Here is a 25,132-nt window from a genome sequence, read left to right as displayed (position 1 = left end):
TCAGCTCTGCTTGTAACAGACTTATAGCCTTCAGCATGGCAAAAAAATGTCTGGAAACAGAATCTGGAAACAGAATCTGTGAAGGTAGGGTGCCCGCCAACATTTTGGGCCCATTGGCACCACCAGCTCTGGTTCCTTCTCTCTCCCAGTCACTTTCCCTCCTCAGACCAACAGAAAAAGGAAGCACACACAACGCTTTCCCCGAAATCTCATTCAGTAGAATTAAAACAGATTGTTTTGAATTTGCGTGATTTTACACGGGGTCCCTCCCAAAACACCACAAAATTAAAGCTTACAATGAAATTCACTGATCCAGTGCTTGCTAGCATCACAACACTGATCCAGATTTAGTTTTACAAATGAATATATAATGAAACCACCAACTTATAAAAGAAAACATCTGCGGACACTGAGGTGACCTATGCTTCATTGCTAGTTTTTAGGGAATCCTCTGCAAAAATCATGTGAATCCATAATACCATCTTAAATATTTATCAGGAGGACTATCTCCCTGCTAAAGAAATTTGAGTTAAGTTGGAGTTTATTTATTTTATTTATTAAGTTTGTATACTGCCCTTCATCAAAAGATTGCATAAAAATACAATACAAGAACACAAAATACACAACAAAACAAACCAATAAGCCCCCTCCCTCAAATGTATTTTAAACATATTTTAAATGACATAGAATGTTAATCAGTCAAAGGTCTGGTTAAAAAGAAACATTTTTGCCTGGCACCTAAAGATAAGTAATGAAGGTGCTAGGTGAGCCTCCCTGGGGAGAGCATGTTGCAAATGGGAAGCCACTGCAGAAAAGGCCTATTCTCAAGTTGCCACTCTCCAGATCTCTCATGGAGGAGGCAGAGCGGCCTGAGCTGGTTCATATGGAGGAGAGATGGTCCTTGAGGTATTGTAGTCCTGAGCCGTTAAGGATTCCAGCACTTTAGTTTGGGCCTGGAAATTAATTGGCAGCTAGTGCAGACGCGTCAGGATCAGTGTTATATGCTGATATTGTCTTGCCCCAGTGAGCAACTCCCACCTAAATTTGTATAAAAGTAAAATCAATGGGAGATACCCAATATCGCATGAGCAGGCTTCTACTAACACAAAAGGATTTCCCTTGCTCTCTTCATCTCTGCAGCCCTCCATGCCCCTTCCAAATCTCCTCCAGAGGATTCCCCAGAGAAATGCTCTGCTCCTCCATCACATACCTCTGGCTAGAAAGTTCTCCAGCATCCAATCCCAGAAACAGGCCCAGATCTTAGAATAATGAATATTTATTCACTTCTGGCTGCTCACTTAGCACCATAACAAGGAGGAGATCTGCTAACAGTAGCAACTCAGAAAAAGCAGACACACAGGAGGCTCCAGGGAAAAGTGATCTGGGGCAACCTAGCTCTTCCTTTCAGAAATGGAGTTTCTCAGATTTCTAATAAGACTCTACAAGCTGCACGTTGTCCCCTGTTTAGTAGTTTTCTTTTGAAAATGAACATAGGAACCTTTAATCCTATAAATCAGAGTTTATTTTCTCAGATATCATGATTATACTGGGTTAATGTTAACCAATTTTCCCACTGCAATTGAAACAGGTTTCTTACTAGTTCACATAAAGAAATAATTTGTGAATAATAATCTATTATCTCCCAAATATCTCCCAAAACTTAACATTGAATAAAATTGCCAACAGTTTGAGTTAAAATCATTCAAACTCATTTTACAACACAGATAACATTGAAGTGAAACGTTTGTTTGCTTTTATTCTTGGTGTTTATACTATAGTTTTCACAAACCTCTCATATGGACGAATAAGAGAAGGTCTCACAAATTTCTGCTGCAACAGATGGCTATGGTGACAGGCACTTACTGCAATGCAGTTCACTTTTTGAATTGCCTTATATATTAGGATGGAAGATATAGGTCCTTAAGGGTTGTTGTTGTTTAGTCGTTTAGTCGTGTCCGACTCTTCATGACCCCATGGACCAGAGCACGCCAGGCACTCCTATTCCACAGAGCAGCAGAACTTTAGAAATTCTTTTCTAGCTTCCAGTTCCCATGAAGCCAGTTCTCCAACACACATATGCCATCGTGTGGAATCCTTTCACAATCACCATTGTTCAAAATTCTTTCAGCAACACACACTCTCATACACAAGAGTGTTCTAAATGAGCTACAATGTGTGACCAGCTATTGCAGAAAACATACCTGTTGCATATAACTTACCGTGTACAATAGTTCTTCAGGAGTTACAGGGCTGGTAAAAATGGTGCGAAGACATCTGAGGCAAGCTTCAATAAATTTAAGATCTGGCGACAGTAACCCTGTGAATACAAGTTGAGAAACTTTATCCAGTTCTCAAATGCTGTGCAAACAAGAGGATAACAATAATGAAAATGAAGGTACCTTGTAGTAAGGCTGGTATGATATGGCAGTCCAGAAGAGATTTAACATTGTTTTCTGTACCCATTGCAAGGCTTCCTAGCACCACTGCACATTCAGTTTTCAGCTCAGTGCTGGAGGTTTCTTGCTGAAGCAAGTATAGCAACCTATACACGGAAACACAAAAGAAAAGTTTGACTTAGCAAAGCATAATTCAAACAAATAACTATTTTATGTTGAAAGTAAGCCGGTACTATGGAAAGGGGAAACACTGCTCTACTCTGTGCTAGCCCAAGTCGTGAGTTAAGTGTTATACACAGAAAGGACACAATCCTACGCTGGAGTCTGTCCAGTCTACATAAGATGGACTAATGGGGATAAGGAGACAATATCAGATACGGACACTAAGGAATAGGTGTGTAAGAACCAAAAGAAAATGGAAGACTGGTAAAAGCAGGGTAACATCTAAGGAATCAGAGTAGCTCTCATTTGTAATTATATTGTTTTATAAGAAAGCATTAAGCAAAATAAGTTTGAAACCTTAGAACAAATCTAGAGCACATTGCCCAAAAACAAAATCTAGTATTGGGAACCTTTTACCTTCCTAGCCTCCTCCCTGCTATCACAACTAAACAGGACCTCCAGATGCCCATTTATAAAAAGGGATATGCTGTAACACAACCCTAAAGAAAGAGTTGGAATATTTTTTTCCCCTCCCACTTCTGCTGAGGCATATGCAACTTGTTAGACAACAACAAATCTTAGCCCTGCCCAATATGACAACATGTAACGCTGGTGGAGCTGTCACATAACCTGGAGCAGGGGTAGGCAACCTAAGGCCCGTGGGCCAGATGCGGCCCAATTGCCTTTCAATCCGGCCTGCGGACGGTCCGGGAATCAGCGTGTTTTTACATGAGTAGACTGTGTCCTTTTATTTAAAATGCATCTCTGGGTTATTTGTGGGACCTGTCTGGTGTTTTTACATGAGTAGAATGTGTGCTTTTATTTAAAATGCATCTCTGGGTTATTTGTGGGGCATAGGAATTCGTTCATTTCCCCCCCCCCCAATACAGTCCGGCCCACCACATGGTCTGAGGGACGGTGGACCGGGCCACGGCTGAAAAAGGTTGCTAACCCCTGACCTAGAGTTACAGTTGATGCTGCTGTTCTGCTCACAAAGCAGACTTTCACTCATGGAACAGAACTTCCCCCTCCTCTCCCCTAAAGCTCCCTACGTACCCTCGAAATTGGCCATGCCCACCTGCCAATCAGGGGATCAGATGACATTTAAATTGGGCCATACCACTGGCCTGATACTGATCTGGCCTTTGGAGCCAGAAAAGCTCCACACCCTGATCTATGAGATTCTTTCATAGACATACAGAAAGTACTCCTTTATTCTAGACATCAAATTCCATTAAGACTTACACTGATACAAATGATCTGTTCACTACAGCTGGAATTCACTTTAACTGTAAGCAATTGATCCTACTGCTTTATTTCATTGTATCATATGAATTCTGTCTTTATTTGGGAAGATGGTGCAGTTATTTCATAAAATGTTCTTTCAACTAAGGACTTTTAAATCTAAATGTATTTTCAGATGACTACTTTATCAGTCACCATGAATAAGGATCAGTTTTGCATCCCTCATCTTTCTGAGATGTATTTCAGAGTTTTGCAATGCAATCTTATCCATGTTTACTCGCAAATCCTACTGAATTTAATGGGTATGACCCCGTGGTAAGTGGGGCTAGGCCACATGACCCAGAAGCTGTACGCCGGCTCCCTCGGCCAATAAAGCGAGATGAGCGCCGCAACCCCAGAGTCAGTCACGACTGGACCTAATGGTCAGGGTCCCTTTACCTTACTTATTAGGGAAGTATCCCATTTCAGAAGATCACACAAGTTCACCAGAATACCCTCTTCCAGAAACAGCTCTGAATGCTGCCTGAGGTGCCTAATTCAGTAGCTATAGTGCCATGTGCACAATCCTTGTATACAGCCAAACTGATTAAATCAACGAAATTAACATAAAAATATGAAACACTGAATTAATATTCATGCCATTTTTAACTCACAAGAACTCAAAGTATCACTGTCAAAGTGGCTGGCTTAGGTTTGCTTGTCTAAATGTGTAGTTTGGCTGTCAGTATCCTGCCACTTCAGACTAAAAGAAAAGATTAGGGATGGAAGGTGAAAAGCAAAAGCTGTTGCTGGTAGAATGCCACTACAAACTCGGCCCTCCAGATGTTTTTGGCCTACAACTCCCATGATCCCTAGCTAGCAGGACCAGTGGTCAGGGATGATGGGAACTGTAGTCTTAAAAAACAGCTGGAGGGCCGAGTTTGAAGAACCCTGGTTTAACTCAAGATATCAGAGGAATATTTCCTTGACCCAAAGTTTCTAAAATCATTTTTTTCCAACAATCTGAATTTGCCATTTCCCAAGAAGATTTTTAAAAGAGAGTAATTATTTAGGCTTTTTGCTTTGTCAGGGTCTTTTATTCAATAAAAAAATAAACCACACAGGTAACAGTCAAGAAAGCACAACACAAATAAAACAAGTATGATGAAGTATATAATTCCAGCTATCAGTAGTTCTACAAATTTTTGTTCCAACCACTGTCTTAGGGAGAACTGCCCCATGATTTTATCCTTCTAAATGGTTAAAACATTATTTCCAAGACATATTAATATTTGATCCTATGGATGGTTTAACCTATGTTTGCTATACCATACTCTTGCACTCATATCCACAGAAATATTAACTATTCAAGCATTTGACCAGTAAAAAGAGATTTGGTCAACAGACTTGTCAAATAATAGAAAAGGTTTTTTGTTGTTTTATTTTTAAAAATATTAACAAAAGATACTTAAGTCTGATACTTGCATTTTTTACACAAAATATTTTCAAACAACAAATGTATATGTTTCTAGACTCAAGTCCAATCCGCTACTTGACCTTTACAGAACAGATAGCCACAGCAGATTCTCAGGATGCTGCAATAAGTAAGAGGGAATCAAAGAGAGAGACCTATGGCCCCAATGACTGCTTGTGATCCTGTTCAGAAATACCTATGGTTCTACAAAGTGGCTAGTAGAAGCAGCCTTGATATGTTATTTTTGATAGTAGTCAACTGACCTAATTTGGACCAGTCAACTGACTGGCAGCCTCAACCTTATATGTATTCAGACATTCTTCCTCAACTTCCTCGTCCTATACTAATTACTGCAAGTACTTAACCACTTCGTATTTACGTTAATTATACAAACCAACCTCTTACTTTACATCCCATGCAGAGACTACAGAAAAGAACTTTCCTTAATAGGATCATGAGATTCTGTTAATTAATCCTCTTCAGAAAGAATCTCAGCAGCACATTCCACACATTTGCTTAAGACTGCACACAAAAGGTATGTAAAAAAGGTATCCCTCCCCTTTGCAAACACACACATTTTAACTCTTCCAAGCAATATGGAAAAGTGATTAACTGGATCTCTTACTGAAACAACTGAAGATAATTATGTACAGTGGATACTCGGGTTGCGACCGTGATCCGTGTGGGATGCACGTTCACAACCCGCAGCGGTGCGTCTGTGCACGCACGGGTTGCAATTCGGCACTTCTGCGCATGCACGGCCGCCGAAACCCAGAAGTAACCCATTCCGGTACTTCTGGGTTTCGGCAGGTGCATAACTCAAAAAAACGCAACCTGAAGCGGCTGGAACCCGACGTATGACTGTACTCTTAATGACATTTTTATATTAAAAAATGAAAAGATGTCAAGTAGAAAAAGTCACACTTACTATACTTGACGTTATTCATACTTCAGTACTAAAATTTTAATATCACACATACCCCAAAGTGTATACTCAATGCACTTCACAGTGAATCACACTTTCAGGTGAGTGAACTTGTATAATGGATGTGTTTGTCACATTCACTACACTACACTTTAAGTGTAAACCTAAAACATTGAAAATATGCACAGAAAATGCAATTACTCAGATGTCACTACTACAGCTCAAAAAAGCTAGATCACATGTAGAGACAAGTCAGTATTTTGGTCTGTTCCCTTCTGGCTTGGGTAAAGGAAGGAGTGAGGTAAGTGGGATTTGACCATAGCTAAACCACAGTTTGTTTCACACTATAACTTACCATGATGGCAAACAGTGCCAGTATTATTAGTAGTAGTCCACAAGTAAACCCATCCAGCTATTATGCTGAACTTGTTAAAAACTCCTATGGCATAAAAGATTGGACACAAATGCAGCAGGTCTGTGCTAACTCATATGCTCTGGGTACATGAACATGTGCGGCAGCATTTTAATTCTTTGGCTCAGATAGGTATAACTGCATAGCCTTTCCCCAAAACCCACCCTGCACCCCAAGAGTAAGGAACAGTAGTTGAAAAGAAGACTGTCCTAGGTGGTAAAGGGAAGAAAATTCAATATTACAGCAATTCCAAGCCATCACTTCTGCAGGTAGTCAATCTCAATGCTTATTCCAGAAACAAGAGTTGAAAAGGTTGCCTGTGATTATCTTTTTTTTTTTTTTAAGTAAACTTTAGTATCTGCAGCAGGTCCAAACACTGAGAATGAACAAGCCTAACAGGATACGCTTAATGGAAGAAGTCACTCTGTTTATCACTATGATCAGTTTCTCACACCTAGCATATCAAGTAGAGTCTTGCACAAACTACATAAGAGCATTATAGGCTTTGGTCATCATAATCAACTACTTTGAAGTCATTAGAATCAATAGTATTATCATTTTTAGGTATCTCCCATAAGATTATTTTCTTTGTGAGGAATCTAAAGGCACTCTGATCCTCAGAACATTTTCACTAAGAGTGTGTCACTTAAAATAGAATCATCTGCTTGAAGCTAAGCTGGTCTGGTCTGGTCAGCACCAAGATCACCTGGGAATCTCATGCACACCATTTGGGTTTCACAATGGAATAAAAGTGGGATATAAATGTAATAAAGTTAAAAAATAAAGAGTATTTGAAGACAGAAGTCCAATGTTACATATGCACTGCAGGAATCCATTCAGCTGCTAATCAATTTGAAGTATTAGGCAATCATACATGACAAATACTGACAAATTGCCCTAGAGCAGGGGTGGCCAACTTCCAAGAGACTGAGATCTACTCACAGAATTAAAAACTGGCAGTGATCTGCCCCTGTTTTTTAGGGGTTCGGGTCAAAGTTGCCGAGCTTTTTTTAGGGAGGGGATAAGCCCCGTTTTCTTAGGGTTCATGTCAGAAGTGGTGGGAAAGATGGGGGTAAAGCCCTATATTTTTAACCTCTCTTTAAAATGAGGGTTAACTACATGTATTGTAAGCCAGTGTGTAAATGTACACAGATGCAAGCACCATTTGCTTATGAATCCTGTTCCCTTACATACCATTCCTCTTTCTCCTACATTACTATACTACAATTAGGCCAGGCTTTTTAACCAAGCATGGATGATCATCTTCTATCATTTGTTTCCATTTCTGCTGACAAGTGTCATTTGTGCTTACAAATTACAGGACACAAATTAACACACCTACATAATTTATTTTTGCATGAATTTTTCTGCTAGTAATGAACTTTGAACATTTGCCTGTTCCAGCATGGCTTCTAGATGCAATCCTATGGTATTACAAGGGATAACTGCGTCTCAGGTGTTTCATAGAACTGTAGAGTTGGACAGGATCCCATGGGTCATCTAGTCCAACTCCCTGCAAAATACACAAAAGTGCATTCTGTGTGTATTCTTCACAGAAAAGCAGACACACTTCAGGAGATCATGAGATGTTCTTAAAAGGTTGCTGCATAGGCCTCATGAATATTACCACCATAACCATATTTCCTTTCTGGTTAATGTTGTTGTTGTTTAGTCGTTTAGTCGTGTCCGACTCTTCGTGACCCCATGGGCCAGAGCACGCCAGGCACTCCTGGTTAATAGAACATGCTATTTAACATCTACATGTAGCCACTGTGGCCTGTCATCAAGGGTTTTGAAGGGAAGTGTTACCAATATGCAGACGACACCCAACTCTTGCTCTCATTGTTCTATCTGAATCAGAAGAGGCACTGAGGTGCCAGACAGGTGTTTGCAGGCAGTGATAGGTGAGAAATGGCCCAACAAACTGAAACTAGGTGGAAAGACGGCCTGTTCTGGATGCAGTTGTATGCCCCTGGAAGCAACATAATCATAGCTTAGGGGTACTCCTGGATCCAATACTGTCCCTTGAGGCTGACCTCAGTGGCTAGGAGTGCCTGATTCTAGCTATGCCTGGTTCAACAGCGACAGAAGAATCTCTAGAAGTTCTAGAGTGGCATTAAAACTACATTTCAATATAGCTCACTGTAGACTAAGACTTCCAGATCTCTTAATTATGGGTAAGAGACAGGATGCATACCTGAGGCTCACGTACTACCCTTCCTCAGCATTGCATGATTCTTTTGCCTTCTTAGCGCTAAATCTGCACCGTGCAATATTAAACATAGTTTGATACCAATATTAGAAGTAGATATGGTTAATATTTGGCAATATACAGATGCAATGTTAATCATAGCTAGCAATGAGTGGGCAGGATAAGGAATGCACCAATCCAAGAGGGAAAAACACACCTGTCAATCACTGAAAATTCAAGTCATAGCCTACCAAATATTTAGAGACATCATTAATTTGTCAAAAAGCTTAAGTAAAATCTGATCAAACAGATGCCATGATTTCCAAAAACAGCCTCCTTCCAGTCTGCTCCAAGTAAACCTCAATGGTTATGAAAGAAGTTGTGATTATGAAGAAACTGACTGATCAAACCAGCACAACTCAGGGTCATGGGCACTATCAGCCTCTTTACTTCCATCTGTCGTTACGGTGGAGCCCCAATTCACTGCTCCAGAAATATTGGACTATACTTATACTGAGCACTTTCAAAACAGATTTTCCAGAAGACTCATGATGTACAGTTTCTTTAATTACTTTTATATTCTGGTAAGCCAATAAATCATTAACAGTGAAAAAATAGAGGGTATTATACATTAATATACATTTGCCAATGGATTCACAGCTGAGTTATGCCAAATAACACTGCCTTTCTATAAACTGGTTTTCAGTGACTAAGAATTCATAAGAAATAGTCACTGACAGTCTGATAAAAGTTATCAGACACACAAAATTCCTTCCAGATAAACAGCCATCAGTACCTTCTGTCCAATTTATCAAAACAGGTACATATAAATGAGTGGGGTACTGCATTTGTTTTAGTAAGGCTACAAGAATTCAACATAAAGAATCAAGTTGTGGTGGCTGTGGAAATTGCACTCCTGTACAGTGATGCTATAGCAGGAAAGAAAAGCATGAAGATTACAACAAAAGTCAACATCCCATATGCTGTACACAAGTCAAGAACCTAAGTGGCAGCATTCTTCTTTTATAAGTAAATTGAAACTGCACCATGTGATACAGTACATTAGTTTAAGAGTTTGTTTTGAAAAATTTCCAAATAAACTCTTGTCTGAAGGTAAATTTACAAAACAAACCTTCTTGAAGTGAATGATATTAAAGGAACTTTAACATGGGTTGATTTCAGAAGTCATGCCACCTTATGCAGAAACTATGTTTCTTTTTTAATGATAACATCTAATTCATTCAGAGAAGGCAGTGTTAGCAGAACCTGACAAAATTCTGAAAGATGGCCTAGTAAATGTGTCTCTTCCATGGAAAAGAGGCACAATTCAGTTAAACTTGCATATCTAAAAATACATGCTAATGTGTCTTCAAACATCTATTTTTTTAATTATCATAAAACTTAAGAGAGATTCATGAAGTGCCTACACCAAGTAGCTGAGGTATGCTGATTATGTTTCTAAATGACAGTTACTGAAACTGATGTTTACACTTTTATGGGATAGTTATACCTCGTGTTGAAGTAGCTTCGGGTTGAGCGTTTTTGGGTTGCGCTCTGCAGTGACCCGGAAGTAACGGAGCACGTTACTTCCAGGTTTCACCGCTCGCGCATGCGCTCGACATGACATCAGGCGCATGCGCAGAAGTGACAAATTGCGTTCACTTCAGGATGCGAATGGGGCTCCGGAAGGGATCCCGTTCGTATCCAGAGGTACCACTGTACATAGCAAAATCTAATACAGTGGTGCCTCGCAAGACGAAATTAATCCATTCCGCGAGTCTCTTCGTCTTGCGGTTTTTTCGTCTTGCGAAGCACGGCTATTAGCGGCTATTAGCGGCTTAGCGGCTATTAGCGGCTTAAAGAAAAAGGAAACAAACTCGCAAGAACACGCAAGACGTTTTGTCTTGCGAAGCAAGCCCATAGGGAAATTCGTCTTGCGGAACGACTCAAAAAACGAAAAACTCTTTCGTCTTGCGCGTTTTTCGTCTTGCGAGGCATTCGTCTTGCGAGGTACCACTGTACCCACAAAATACAGTGGTACCTCGGGTTACATACACTTCAGGTTAGATACGCTTCAGGTTACAGACTCCGCTAACCCAGAAATAGTGCTTCAGGTTAAGAACTTTGCTTCAGGATAAGAACAGAAATCATGCTCTGGTGGCGCGGCGGCAATAGGAGGTCCCATTAGCTACAGTGGTGCTTCAGGTTAAGAACAGTTTCGGGTTAAGAACGGACCTCCGGAACGAATTAAGTACTTAACCCGAGGTACCACTGTAGAAGAAAAAGACACCAACCAGTAAAAATGCTAAACAATGTTCCAAAAAATTATGGGGATAATCAGCATCAGGTAGACAGACTGAAATGCAACTATTTTGATGTTTTACGACTAAAGGGTTTTCCAGAAGAAATCAACCAGTTCCCATTCTTGTTTGTTTTTTTGTTGTTTTAAAATGCAACATGAAGCTAGGAATACTAAACAAACTGCAAAAGGGATGCAATACAAGACTAACAGTCAGCAGGTCTCAGAGTCCTTATGTTTATTCAGGGCTACAAAAAAACGTGGTATGACCTAAAAAAGGCATTAAACTTTGCAGCCCAAACTGAAACATCTTACAGAAATACAAAAATTATATGTTTTGTTATACAGTTCTTATTTTTGGTAAGTGGGATACAGAGAAAACTTAAAGCTGTTTCAAGTTGCATTGAATCTTAAGAGGTTTTACTAATCAAGTATGTTTGGGAAATTATTTTCTGAGAAATGTGGGTATCACCCATAAAACCCAACTTCTGTAGTATAAATGTGTATGCATAATTAGTTTTATACTAGGAACTGGACATACTAATCTCAGCTACAGTGAAGAAAAGACAAATGCAATGACAGACAGTCAAATTAAAGTCCCAGTATCTTAATAGCTTAACTTGAGACCTGCTGTGAATCAGTGAAAAGGAGTAGCAGAGGACATACCTTGGAACTGCTCCCAAAACAATCAAGTTGGCTTTTTGTTTGTTGTTTCCAATTACAGCATTTTTCATATCTCTGTAAATCCAGAAAGAGAAAGACCCTAGTAAATTATGCTGAGGTACTAAGGGCTCAATTTTGCAGAATTTAGTTCCACCAAAATCAATAGTCTCTAAAAAAGCTAAGCACTAAAAAAACAAACAAACCAAGCAACAGTCCCCATGACTTTCAGTAACAATTTGAATCTCTGATATTTTTCTATGACCCAGTTATTTAAATAACAGAGATGTTCATTCTCACATACTGGGGTGAGCTGAGGTGAAGAAATCATTGACAAGGAGAGTTATCAATATCAAGAAAATAAGGATGTAGAGAGTCAGTGCACAGTCAATGAAAAAATGGAAAGGAAATATGTAATAAGATGAGAACCTATCTTGTCTTGAATTTAAAATCACAGTAGAATGAAATACTGAAATATTTTCCTCAGTGGAAATTACAGTCATACAAAGCTTCCTTGATGCTAATCTTTATGCCAACCATCAACTTTCAATCATATTTATGATGCAGCACCACACACTTGTAGCTATTCTCCTCAAACCTTTTCTAGTCTCTTCCAGCAATTTCCTCATTCCAACTTCAGTTCAAACATAGTGAATGTAGACTTATTTCCTATCATCATCTTACCTTTTCTGCATTTACAGAAAGGCTATTTGCCTACTTCCCTCTATATTTTTATCAGTCAATTTGAAATCGAAAAGGAATTAATCTTTTGGAACCAAAGAAAGTGATGATGTTAATAAGAATTTTAGAGGACGACAACACCGTTTGTTCCTCTAAAAACAATTGACAGTACAATTCAAATACCCTTTCAAATATTATGCAGAAGCAACAAAGAATGCTCAAGTGACTATCTTTCCACACATTTGAGTAAAGAGGAGATGAACATTTAGCTATGATATCACATTTATCTCCCCAAGGTGACACTGATCTCTTATGATGACCTTATTAACTTAGTAACTGTTTCCTACTTGAAAGCTTTCTCATCTTTGCACTGGAAGAAAAAGTTCATCAGTTTTAGATTTAAGTAAATATTTTAATAATAAAATTACAGTGCTAAAGTTTCCAATTGAACGACTACGCATTTTCTAGCATGCCATTGCTAAATTTCATAGAGTTGTGAATTAAAGAGATTAAGGTTGTAAAACTAAACACACTTTCAAGGGAGAAAGCCTCATGGAAGAAAGTCCCACTGTGCTCAGAGTAAGCCCTGTACTGCAAGTCTTTGAATAATTTGCAACAGTCATGAGCTTTATATCATTGAAGTAGGTCAGCCCTGGCCACCAACCACAGGGGGAGAAAGTAATGTTACTCACTAGCAATACTCTTAGCCTCACTCCCACCCCATCCGCCCTGATACCGAGGCCCCGCAAACCACATGGTACCTATAGAGGGACTTTTGAATCCCAGCAGAAGGGGAACACATGGGCAGGGAGTCCTGTAATCTGAAATCAGCCCGTGACATGCCAGAGATTGTTGTAGCCAAAATTGAAAAATTGTAATTTCCAGCAATTGATCTTTGGAGCCATACTACCTCCCATGCTGCAAGCAGAACAATGCTTTTGATTATCATAAATTTCATATTGTTTTAGAATACAGTGGTACCTCGGGTTACAGACACTTCAGGTTACAGACTCTGCTAATCCAGAAATAATACCTCGGGTTAAGAACTTTGCTTCAGGATGAGAACAGAAATCACATGGCGGTGGCATGGTGGCAGTGGGAGGCCCCATAAGCTAAAGTGGTGCCTCAGGTTAAGAACAGTTTGAGGTTAAGAACGGACCTCCAGAACGAATTAAATTCTTAACCCAAGGTACCACTGTAATAAGGTGCAAGATTATGCACAACTGTATCAGTAACTGGGAAGGTGTGTTGATATGTCAATTTCAGCTGAGAAATTTATTAGTTTTACACTTAACTGCTTTAATTTTTATCTCCTTCAATTTTAAAATTTTATTTTATACAATTTATATATGTTATATTTTGGATAACAGTAACAATACTGATAATATTATGGGTGACATTCAATGATGTCTGCCCACTTGTGCAACAGAAATTCACTTGTGCAATGGGACTTTAGTTTCTCGTTTCCCTCTCCAGCTCCCCATGTACTCCCAAAATCTGCTCAAGGGTCTACTAATCCTCCAAATCTGATTCTGGGAGCATGCAGGGAGCTAGGAGCAGGAAGGAGAAGCCGTGTTGCTTGAGTGGACATTCGCAAAGTTGTATCTCACCATATGCAACTAGGTCACCGGATATTACTTCGTTCAAAGTCAACTATTGAGTTCATGGCTAAAACAGGATTTGTTTCTGGGACCCTCAGCTTGCTATGGGTCCGGGACCTAGATAACTAAGGAAAAATTGTGTCGTGTTCCATGAAGATGATGGAAGACATGTGACCAGAATGAGTTCCTTTTCTTCCTATGTGATAGAAGTCCATAAAGATCAAATACATTCTGGATCCGAATATCAAAGGAGATGAAGGAAGTACCAAGATATTGTTAGGATTCTTTCCCCGTGTTGCAATCATGGGGTTGTTTTTATCACATGACGGTGTGTGTTTTCATTCCACATTGTGGGAAGTGACGAAGACAGGATGTTTTTATTACTGTGTTTCCGTGATGTAGGATTTTTGTCCTTTGTTCTTTCCCTTTCCTGTTTGAAGCTGATGAGGAAGGAGCTGGGTTAGAATGCTCTGAGTGTATTATATGTAAATAAAGTAGTTTAGCCAAAATGCTGCGCTACTGAGTCTGTTACGCTGACTGCCTATACTCTGCTGTTCCTGAAGTGTGCTGATACCTCTGAAGCATCAGCCGCTGTGATGTTCGGGCTGGAGAAAGACTTTGAGTCTTCCAAACGACTGACCAGGAGGGAGAGAAGATGCCAGCCGGGCATGTGTCTCTGCTGAATTCCTACTTGTGTGTAGGACCTCCTGACAGATATACAGTAGTTTTACCAATGATCAAACACAATTTTATCTGGCTAAGTACAGGAAGAAATCTCTATTCTGTATACTGATGAAGCCAGAATGGCCATTGAACAAGTATGAAGTACAATTTAAGAGAAAAATGATGATTGCAAGTTCTGGCACAAACTGAGATGCATCTCCCAACTCCTCCCCATTCTGCGAAGAAAATGGAGGCATTTAATGCATACTAGATATAGGCAGGTGCTGCTAAAGAATGGTGAACAGAAGCCATCTGCTTCTGCATTCAGTGCTATAAGCTTCATTACAAAATCTATCTGCAATATACATTTCCTAATATCTACCTACTGGCAATAAAATATATCCTTTTAGTCTTTCCCCATGGCAGTCCCTCCTCCCATCTTAAAAAGTAATTTGACAGCTCCACTCAAGTAAAATTAGTTGTAGTCACCTTGTGAAACCATAACATTATATTTAAACCAAAGTGACACCTTCAAACAAAGCATTTTCCAGTCCTAAAGAATGTAGATCCAGTCAAGCTATGCTCATATGCACTTGCAAATACAGCACATGAATACTGCTTCTGAAGGCTCACAGGTGAAAATCTTTGGAGCAAAGGGTTCCAACTAGACCAATTAAGAGTTAAAATGCTTTGTTTTTGGAACACAAGACAGCTAAATGTAGGTGAAATCAAAGTGGTGTCCTAAAGGCTATTTTGCTTAACCAAAAGGGAAGGATTTTAGAGCAATAATCTACCTTAAAGAAGGGTGGCCACCATTTTTTCTCCATCACAAAATGGGAAATGATAACATATGTAATACTTTTCTAGTTTTATAGCCGTATGGCATATACACAAATTAATTAACAAAGTCATTGGTCATGAAAGTGGTTACATGCTCTTCTAGATAAAAAATAGAAATATTTTTCCCCAATGTACTGCAATTTTTGTTCTACTTCAGATTTTTTTCTACTTCTGCAGATGGAATTTCACATGAGGATAGCAATTTGGAATTCAGTAAGTCACTAAAACAGACAGAATTCTACACACACATATGACCAAAATCACAGAACAAGAAAAGGCAACAGAGAAAAGATTGCATTATTCAAATGTTTATGGACAAAATCTTGTAAGTGCTCAACAAATGCCAAATATGTTTCTGTGTTCAGAGAAAAGGACATGGTGGTCTTAAGACACTACACTCCCAGGTTTACAGAAAAGATACACGTAAGATGTGAAAAAATAGTGCCATATAAATAAATCTCTTCATTATAGGATAGCTATACTTAGTTCTGATAGATTAATAAGCATGCACTATCACATATCCCAAACAGGGCAGCTTCCACCATCCAAAGTAGGAACTTCAGTTTTACTGACAATCACAGAATACCTATTAAACATTTCAGTGCAACAAAAGCTGACAAATATCACCTTCTTTCAGCATACCTGCCACAAAACTAGTTTACATTATAAGTTTACCAGAGGTACATATTTTGATGTATATGCACTAATCCCTTTTTAAAGTGTCTGGAGAAACTGGCTAACAGATTAATATACTAAAACAGCTGTAACTACTTAAAGTCCAAGGCTTGGGAAGGAGAGGAGCATTTGAATTGTTCTGAGATTTGCATAAAGAGCTGGAGAAGGGTCAGAAGATTATATATTTTAGGGCATTTGTACCTCACTCTTCAGCCAAAAAGGCTCCCAGTTTAAATACAATCCAACAAGACAGTCCCTACTCATGGGCTTCCAATCTAAAAAAACCACAACAACACACATAGGCAGGGAAAGAAGAGGAAAATCAAAATCAAAACTCAGGCACCAATTTCTAAACAGTTGTTCCTGGCAAATTTCAGGGGCAGAAGGTGTTTGATGGAGCTGGACCTCCAACAAAGCTGATGGAATGAGCCTTCTGCTTCCTATCGCTTCCACTTAGGCTGCCCAATAGAATGGCTGCCCCAAGGTGACAGTTGAGGGGAGATGACTGATGGAGTTGGCCTGTCACAGCAAAGCGCATGGAATGGCTCGAAAGCATTACTCATTTGAAAGCTATGGGTCAAATCATGTGGGGGACATAGTATCCTCAGTCACATATGCTATTAGTGTTCCTCCTTTGTGTAATAGTGTTATTTGCAGGAGTGAGATTATTTTTTAACAGATCGGTGAAAGAATCAAATTGAGAAATTTATTTTCCTGGTTTACTTTTCCTGCTCTGAAAAGACCAGCAACTTTTGTTTCAACCTCTCACTGAAATCTTTCCAATTCAGATGGTAACTGCAAGAATGCTAACTAACAAATGGTGGCAGAATTAGCTTCCACCCCCCTTCCCACCCAATCGCCTTTCCTTGTGTGTCATGCCCTTTAGGTTGCAAGACTGAGGGAAGGAACTGTTTTATTGCTGATATTTGTAAGCCACTCTGGGAGCCTTCTTTGGCTGAAGAACTGAATGAATAAAAATAGTTTAAATAAATATACATTGGATAGCTACTATGAAGTATCTTTGTACAACCTAGAAATATAATATAATCCATGCCCACAAGCATGAAAAATTCTATCTTCTTAAAGATCGTTTATTTGAAGTTTAATCTTTCTGTCCAATGCTGTACCTGTGGGGTTCTGCCTCTGAAAAAGGACTTCTGTATTCCCGCCCCCTGCTCCAGCTGGGGTCTATAAAATCTGTTCTAGGCCGTTCCTAACACTGGGGCGCTTATCTTCAGAGTGCAAGGGGATGAAGGTGACAATAGAGGGAGAGAAAGCTCCACGGAACACATAAAAGTCAGTTGCACTGGCAGAGCTGCAGTACTGGACACAGTCCTAAGCATCCAGACCTTTCCAGAAGCAAGGACTAGTGGATACTAGGCAATGCTGTTTTACCAAGATGATGCTTGGCTTCTAGAGTCATAAATATCAAACTTTGAGAACCAAACAAATTGCAGAGCACATGATTTGGAGGGTATAGGAAAAGAATGCAAGAACAGTTTCTCCTTCTCTGACATGTGAAAGAGATGCTAAAGCTTGAGGCCTGCCATATCGAATTCACAACAGAGGAAGAAACCATAGTTTCCTTCTTGTGTCTGAACTGTGCTAGTATATTTTTTATAATAATCAATTTCATAAATCAGAGTCTCCAAAAAAACAACACCACAGTCTTACCTCATTAGCCTCATTTGGACTGTATGATGAATCAGTTTAGCATTATGAGAAGGATCCTGTGTGAGTGTCAAATATATGAGCTCCCTGTCCCAAATGGCTTTTTTTGTTTTTGTTTCCCAGTGCATATAAAAGTTATGCTTACACTACTGTAAGCCAAGCCCCCCTAGCTGCAGAGGCGGGAGGAGAAAAACCTGGCTCCAACCCTAGCCAGCTCCGCTCCTGTGGCTAGAAGAGGGCCGGCAGTGTGGGGCTTTCTTCCCCTGGAAATGGCCGGGCTGCTTACAGCTGCATCCATATTGCAAAGTGCAATAAGTGTGTCTGTATTTTAAAATATTCTATGTAGGGATTCTCATCCCAAGTGCATGTGAGTACTAGCATGGGACAGCAAAGAAGGAGATTTATATCAGGCTTGGAAGATAAAGCAATAAATACAATTCAGAAAGTAACTTAGAGACCTTCATACTATCAAAAGAAAACGATTAACAGTGTTATCCTAACCATATCTACTCAAAAGTAAATATCTCTGACTTCAATGCAGTCGGTACTGCAGCCTTAGTAAAGAAGAGAATTGTTACCTATTCTACATGAAGGTAGTATCAAAATACATTTCATCAGTAACACTTCAAGTAAGTGATGCACAGCTATACACCTGTAAAAGCAAGCTCTGTAAAAGCTTCACACAAACCCACAGAACTAATGGCAAAATAACATACAAGTAGATATTACTTACATGACACCCTGCAGGACATTTTGGGGATCAGGATCAAATAATCTGTCAACATAGTGGCGACTGCTAGCCGTGACTTCCTGGAAGCAAAGACATTTACAGACATTTAGCATTCTAAAATTAAATACTCAAGGAAGCAACAATACATAGGAAGCTAACACACTGATTTAATTGAGTATTTTGTATGCATTTTCCAACAAATGTGAGCTCAGAACAACTCACAAAACAGTGGGCAATAGCCAATTGTGCCTGACCCTCAGTGAAACTAACTTCTGCACATGCAGCAGGCCTTCCCCTCCCTCTCTTCCCCGATACAGACCCCACACACCAACCTAGTAGGAGGGGGCTTCAAGGGAGGACAGGAATTCTGCTCACAGTGTTCCATATCACCCCATTTATAAATACATTGGTGAGCATGTTTTGATTCTTTGCACTGAAATAAACCATTATGCTTAACAACTGATACGGAATGGAAGGGGGGGGGCTCCTTTCCCCCTTCCTTCTAAGAACATCCGAGGCCCCGCTTATTCCTATGGCCCCGCTTTAGCCAAGGACCTCCGGTTACAATGTATCCACTCTGTTTCTGCTTTTGCCCTATAGTACAGAATGGGTTTGAAATCATTGAAATCTTTAGAAATTGATATAAAATCAACCGTAACTCCGATTTCTTCGCTCTCAGTGTCATTCAACTCAGTTCCCCGTGGACTCCATGATGCTATCCCTACTTCCATAATCCCCGAAGCGGCAGGTCACGTACGCAGGAACTTCTTAATTTGCCAAACCTTCCCTCTAGGCAATATTAGGTGGCAGACGATGCATATCTCTGACCCATTGTCTTGCCACCACCGGTACTCAATAAATGTGTATCTATGTATATTTCCCGCTCTGCATATCCCCCCTCCCTCATCCGAAAATGCTAATTAATGTAATCCCACCTTTTCATAATGTATTCATGACGTGTAAAGTATATTCATGATGTAACTTGTGAAACCCAACCTTCCCATAATGTATTCGTGACGTTTCATGCACTGTATTCTGGGATATGGAGGGAAATTTCAAAAGTTCATGTCACCCCTTTCTCTGGGTTCAATCTCGCCTTGAACCTGTTGCGCAATAAACTTGGATCTTCTGCAGTTTGCTCCTGCGCCCGGCTGAGCTCATTTTCTTCCACAGGGACCCACGGACTTAGTCCGATGAGCTGGGTGGCAGAGTAACCCCGCACCCAGATTTTAGCCGTAACAGTTGGCTGCCCAACGTGGGGCTTGTGGTTCTCCCGAGCTGCTGACTGGGGGCCCCGAAATCTTCAGCCGGCTCCAGGCCATTTTGCCTGGGAAGATCCTTTTGGACCCCCAGCCATCTTCCGGGCGGTAATCGAAAGCCCTAGGAGTTCAGCCGGGGAGCAAAAGAGGGATCCAGCCGGCTTATTCATCGATCCCGGGATCATCATAGAAGACGCGTGAGTATAAGGAAAAAGGAAAATCCAGTGCACTGGTGGGAAGGGGGTGGAATCTCCTGGCAACTGAATTCTCTGCCCTCCTCTCTATCGCTCCTTCTTGCCTTTCTCTTGGTCCGGTTAGTGAGAGAGACCGTGGACCGCTGCTCAACCCGAAAGGGGGGTTCTGAGCTCTATCTCTTTTCCTTAAAATCTCCAGCCAGCCGCACCAATTGGGAGTCCGAAAGTAAGACGGTGAGACCCGGCTTGGAAAGACAGCCGACTTTCCGCAACGGGCATCCCAGTTGAAAGCAAGGGGTTGGAGCTCTCTTTCCGAACTTCCCGAGCGCCCTTACGGAGGGGGCAGGAAGGGGTCTGGCTTTCTATCCCAATCCCAGCCGCACTGGTCGGTGCCACGTAACCGTGCGTGAGCCCGCTTCCAAAAGCAAGGGGGATTTTCAGTTCGAAATTCTATCCAGGGACCACCCGATCTGGCACCGCATGGCGCGGGCGTCCAGTAGGGCCCCTTTTCCTGAGATGTGACGATAGGTAGGAGGTTGCCAGGAGGGATAGCCCATGAGGAATTGGGCAGGACCGGCAGAGTGGGAAGAGACCCCAGGTTATAGGAAATAAGGAAATAAGGAAATAGGAAATAAGGAAATAGGAAAGGGAACGCAAGGAACCGGATAGCTAGAGCTCTCTAAAACCCACTAAGGAAGTTGCCAGGCAACTAGAAGCCCCTTCTCCTCTTTACTATACGTCCCTGTACTAAGCATACCAAACCCCTAGACATACCAATCCTAATCAACCCCTCTTTTTCCCCTTCTCTATCCCAGACACCCCCCCCCAAAAAAAGGAAAAAGCAAAAAAGCAACAACAGCAACGCATGCATCTATAAAGGGGTACCCAGTCAACCAAGCGTTGTGAGCCCTACCAGTCTGATTACCTGGTGGTGTGTTTGAAGAGGCAAGGAGGCCCATAAAACCATGTGGGACCTTCCTACTAATTTCACTTAATGAAGCCAAAGGTAGTGGCCCATCTCCTTGCAATAACCAACTAAAGGATGAGAATATATATGTTTACATGTTGTCTGTTATGTGTGTTGTCTGTTAATACATATATGAGAATATGTATGTTTACATGTTGTCCGTTATGTGTGTTGTCTGTTCCTTCTGTCTCTGGCAGACTGCCTTTCTTAAGTGTGCATAGTTTAAACTGCAAGCTTGCTTCAAAATTTAAATCTAAGGAAGCCATGCTGGATCTTAGCAGTCCTAAATAAGAGAAAATGAGAATGAAGTGTGCAAATGTTTACCCCACCTCTTGCCTTGCCCCAACTTTTGAGATTGTGAGTCTACAGTCTTATTTTGGAAGGTGCTGATAACCTAATGTTTCTACTGCAAAAGCCTAGTTGAGCCAACTGCTCTCAAGCTAAAATGCAGTGTATGTATTTCATTAAGCATATGCCTATGAAAGTATGGTGTTCCTTCTAAGAAAAATATCTGAGTCCAGTTTTAACTTTGATTTGGTTGGACAGAAGAGTTATTGTAAGGCTCCTGATATCAGTCTCTATAAGACTTCCTGGCCTCTTTTCTTAGAAAATGCCCCCCCTTGTTTCATTCTGTCTCTTTCAGGGTTTTTTTTTTCCCCTTCTCCTTCTTATTCTGTGCCAGGTAAATTTACTCCTGAGTAAGCTTCCTTTAAAGGAAACTGCAAGGGGGGCATAGATTAGGCTTACTATTGCTCTGCAAGTTCAACAAAATTGTCAAATCTATGGCTGTTGTAATTATTTGTGAGTGGTCATATCAATTGAATTAACTTTGCTTTATAAAAGATCCTCTCCCTATCTTAGGAAAAATGTTAACTTCAATCTTCCTTTAAAGATAATTTCTATAGGTATGTGTGTGTTTCTGGTAGTACAAATCTTGCTATGAACCCTGTATTTTAGGGTTGGACTAGATGACCCCAGGTCCCTTTCAACTTTCCCAATTTGTGGCTGATGAGTTGAAATTCAGCCCAGGTTGGCTCTTTGTTTTTTAAAAGGTGTGATGAGAGGTGAAAGCCATGATGTTTGAAGCAGAACTGGTGATATCAAGCATTTAAGTGATCACAATGTTTATCATTTTGTCTATTATTTACAAAAATCAGACTTAAAAGTCTACTCAAAGTTTAAGCACATACAAATGGATAATCAAGTAGAATTAGCCTTGACCAATCCATTTGTCTGCAAATGGTAAGGCCGAAATGACTGAGAATGTTTAAAAAAAAAAAAAATTCCTATGAATTCTAACTCTCTGGCCATTTTTACTCATAAATAAGAGAGCGGTTGATTGTTCCGCGAATGGCCAGAGGGATATTAGCCCTTTCCTGTACATAAAGGAAGCTTGGGCTGAAATCGCTAGCTTTGGTGAATACTTAAATTGCTGAGTTTCTCTTTTTTGTTTAAAATCAAACCCTGTTTTCAAAATCTACTCCATACCCTTCCCTTCCCTTATTCAAATGTTAATTTAGCCAAAGGATGCAACATTTTCAATAGTACAAAAGGTTTGCTGAGACATGAACTCTGCACATGCACAGAGGCTAGATCAGCTAAAGAAGAGAGAGAGAGAGAGAGGACGGGGGGGGGACTGTAAGGAGGGAGAGGAGGTTTCTTCCAAATGTAAAAGAAAAGTCAGAACCATTGAGGGAAATCACCCTTAATCTGTCTTTGCTCCAGGGACTACTTAAGACAAAAGGCTACAAAAAAGAAAAAAGAAAAAACAAACAAACAAAAAACTAGCCCATCAAAAGTCAAGAGCTTTCCAGGTTCCAAATCTTAACATGCCAAATTCTTTTCACAGGTAAATATCAAAGCATTCCCCCCTCAATGGGAATTTTAGGAACAGCATTTCCTGACAGGCTTCTCACATGAAATAATTTTCCCTTTTAACAGGATATGTGAACCCCGATAACAAAGTGTTTGTCCCTTTTTCCTCCCACAGCAACTTTCTTTCTGTTCTGTGAAACACGTCTGAGTGACTTCCATCTCTTTGTGGCTTTGACATTTTTTTTTAAAGTTACAAATAATCTGTTTTCATTTATTTAATCCGTTTCTCCATGATGTCTATGAAGTTAATCAAAGCACAATCAAGCATTGTTTGTGGAATGGTACTTGTTTACCTTTGGCCTGAGCATCTCTTATTAATTCTGTCATTTTGGCTAGTGCAAGGTACTTGCACAACTTTAAATTGCCATTCATTTTTTCCTTGGTATTAAGTCATTTTCCAGTATTGTCCTATTAATATTCTAGCCGATGTTGTCACATCAAGAAACACTCTTTTGTTTTCATTGTTACTTCAGATTTCTTAAAATTGTGTGTCTTAGCATTTATTTATTTTTCGTTCCTCATAAGTCATTGTGTGTGTTTCATTATTATTTTAACCTTGTATTTTTTTTACAGTTCTCTTTCCCTCCAAAGTGAAGGAAAGCAAACAAACTTGGCAGATAATAACAGTAGTTATAGGAAAATGTGATAATAATATTGGAATGAATGAAACGCTTAATTCGCTAAGATTTTATTATTTGCAACTTCCAACAGAAACCGAAGGACATCCTTTTCGCCTTTTGCCCCCTCCCTTTTCTAACTGTCTTTAAGCCCCCAAACCCTGCCCCTTACAGGATATCACTTCTACAGATGTGCAATGATGAAAAGCAGCAACAACCCCTCATGGCTAAGGGGAGGAGTTGAATTGCAAGGACATTTTCTCACTTTTGAACCTTAAGACTGTGCTCCAGGATTCAAAAGATACATGCATAGAAGATCACAATTGTGTCAAGATATGTAACTGATATTTAATTAGTTTGTTTTGTATTATGTGTTATTATGTAAGAATGTTGAAATGTGTCTGACAGTGTGATTTCCACAAAGGGGGGCAATTTTTGTGTGTAATTGTTTTTATGTCTTATTGCTTACACACCAATGGAGAATTCTCATGCATTTTATACTTTCTAATAGCTCACACTATTGTGTAGTCCAATGTTTAGATCAACTTATAACCACATTTAATTGTTCCACCTGGCACCCTGCCAACTTTCCCTATCCATTTTAAAATGTGTTAAACCTCGTTTTGCCAAGGACAAGCTTCTGGATCCATAAAACACCAGGTACATGAAGGTGCATATGCTTTGGTTTAGCAGGAATGATCCCTTATACAGCTAAATTGACTTATTTGGACAACTGCCCTTGTTAAGAATGGTTTTCTTTTAACAGATTGGTTTGAAGAGTTGAGAACCATGGGGCAAGATAAATTCGAATTGGACTCAGTTTGAATTGGGCAAGTGTATCCAGGCTGCAATTAGCCTTTTGGTCCTTTAAGTGCAAGTGAGCAACCCCCATGCGTGCAAAACCACAGCCTGTAATAGAATCCCATAGGAAGGCCAAGGCCAAGGCATCTCCCTCACGAGATGCCCAACCTGCGCCAGCTATGGTGAATGCCAGGCAACATGGTTAAATGAAAGCCCCGAGGGGATTCAACAGACAGGATGTGTTGCTGTAGCACTATGTCAGTGTGAGACCACAGAAGAGCTAGCTTGACACCTGAGAAATACACAAAATGGCGAAGGACAAAACACCAACTGCATTTTCAGTCATTAGACCTTCCTGCTAGGTGTAAAGCATAAAACACTATTGAGAATGCCACAAGTAATTTAGCAACAAAATACAAGAGGTGTTCTTTATATAATACCCTATATGCAGCTACCTGCACTGCTATACTTGCAAATGACCGTAAGAGGCATGGCTTGCAAGTCCCTTTCCCATTCACCGAGATTTAGGGTGCGGAGAAAAGATTTGCAAGTTCTTACAGAACTTTAATGCAAATCTATCTCCGAATGGGGGACTGATACGGAATGGAAGGGGGGGGGCTCCTTTCCCCCTTCCTTCTAAGAACATCCGAGGCCCCGCTTATTCCTATGGCCCCGCTTTAGCCAAGGACCTCCGGTTACAATGTATCCACTCTGTTTCTGCTTTTGCCCTATAGTACAGAATGGGTTTGAAATCATTGAAATCTTTAGAAATTGATATAAAATCAACCGTAACTCCGATTTCTTCGCTCTCAGTG

At 40.2% G+C, this 25,132-nt stretch overlaps 1 protein-coding gene across 3 annotated transcripts in view; it reads right to left on the bottom strand.

Annotated features, from left to right (window-relative positions):
- Positions 1-25,132, bottom strand: part of ARMC8 (armadillo repeat containing 8) — a 59,139-nt gene that overhangs the window by 28,122 nt on the left and 5,885 nt on the right. For 2 of the 3 annotated variants that reach the window (XM_081192610.1, XM_081192611.1), the window contains exons 2-5: positions 18,608-18,684; positions 11,750-11,821; positions 2,400-2,542; positions 2,220-2,317 (exon numbers count right to left, since the gene is read on the bottom strand). In XM_081192610.1, coding sequence (XP_081048736.1) covers positions 2,220-2,317; positions 2,400-2,542; positions 11,750-11,821; positions 18,608-18,684 — 390 coding nt within the window. The remainder of the gene's footprint in view (positions 1-2,219; positions 2,318-2,399; positions 2,543-11,749; positions 11,822-18,607; positions 18,685-25,132) is intronic. The other variant, XM_081192612.1, reaches the window with a different exon arrangement.

The sequence above is a fragment of the Podarcis bocagei genome (genome assembly GCF_964188305.1).
Source record: "Podarcis bocagei genome assembly, chromosome: 4".
NCBI lineage: Eukaryota > Metazoa > Chordata > Lepidosauria > Squamata > Lacertidae > Podarcis > Podarcis bocagei.
This window is presented reverse-complemented; position numbering and strand designations above follow the sequence as displayed.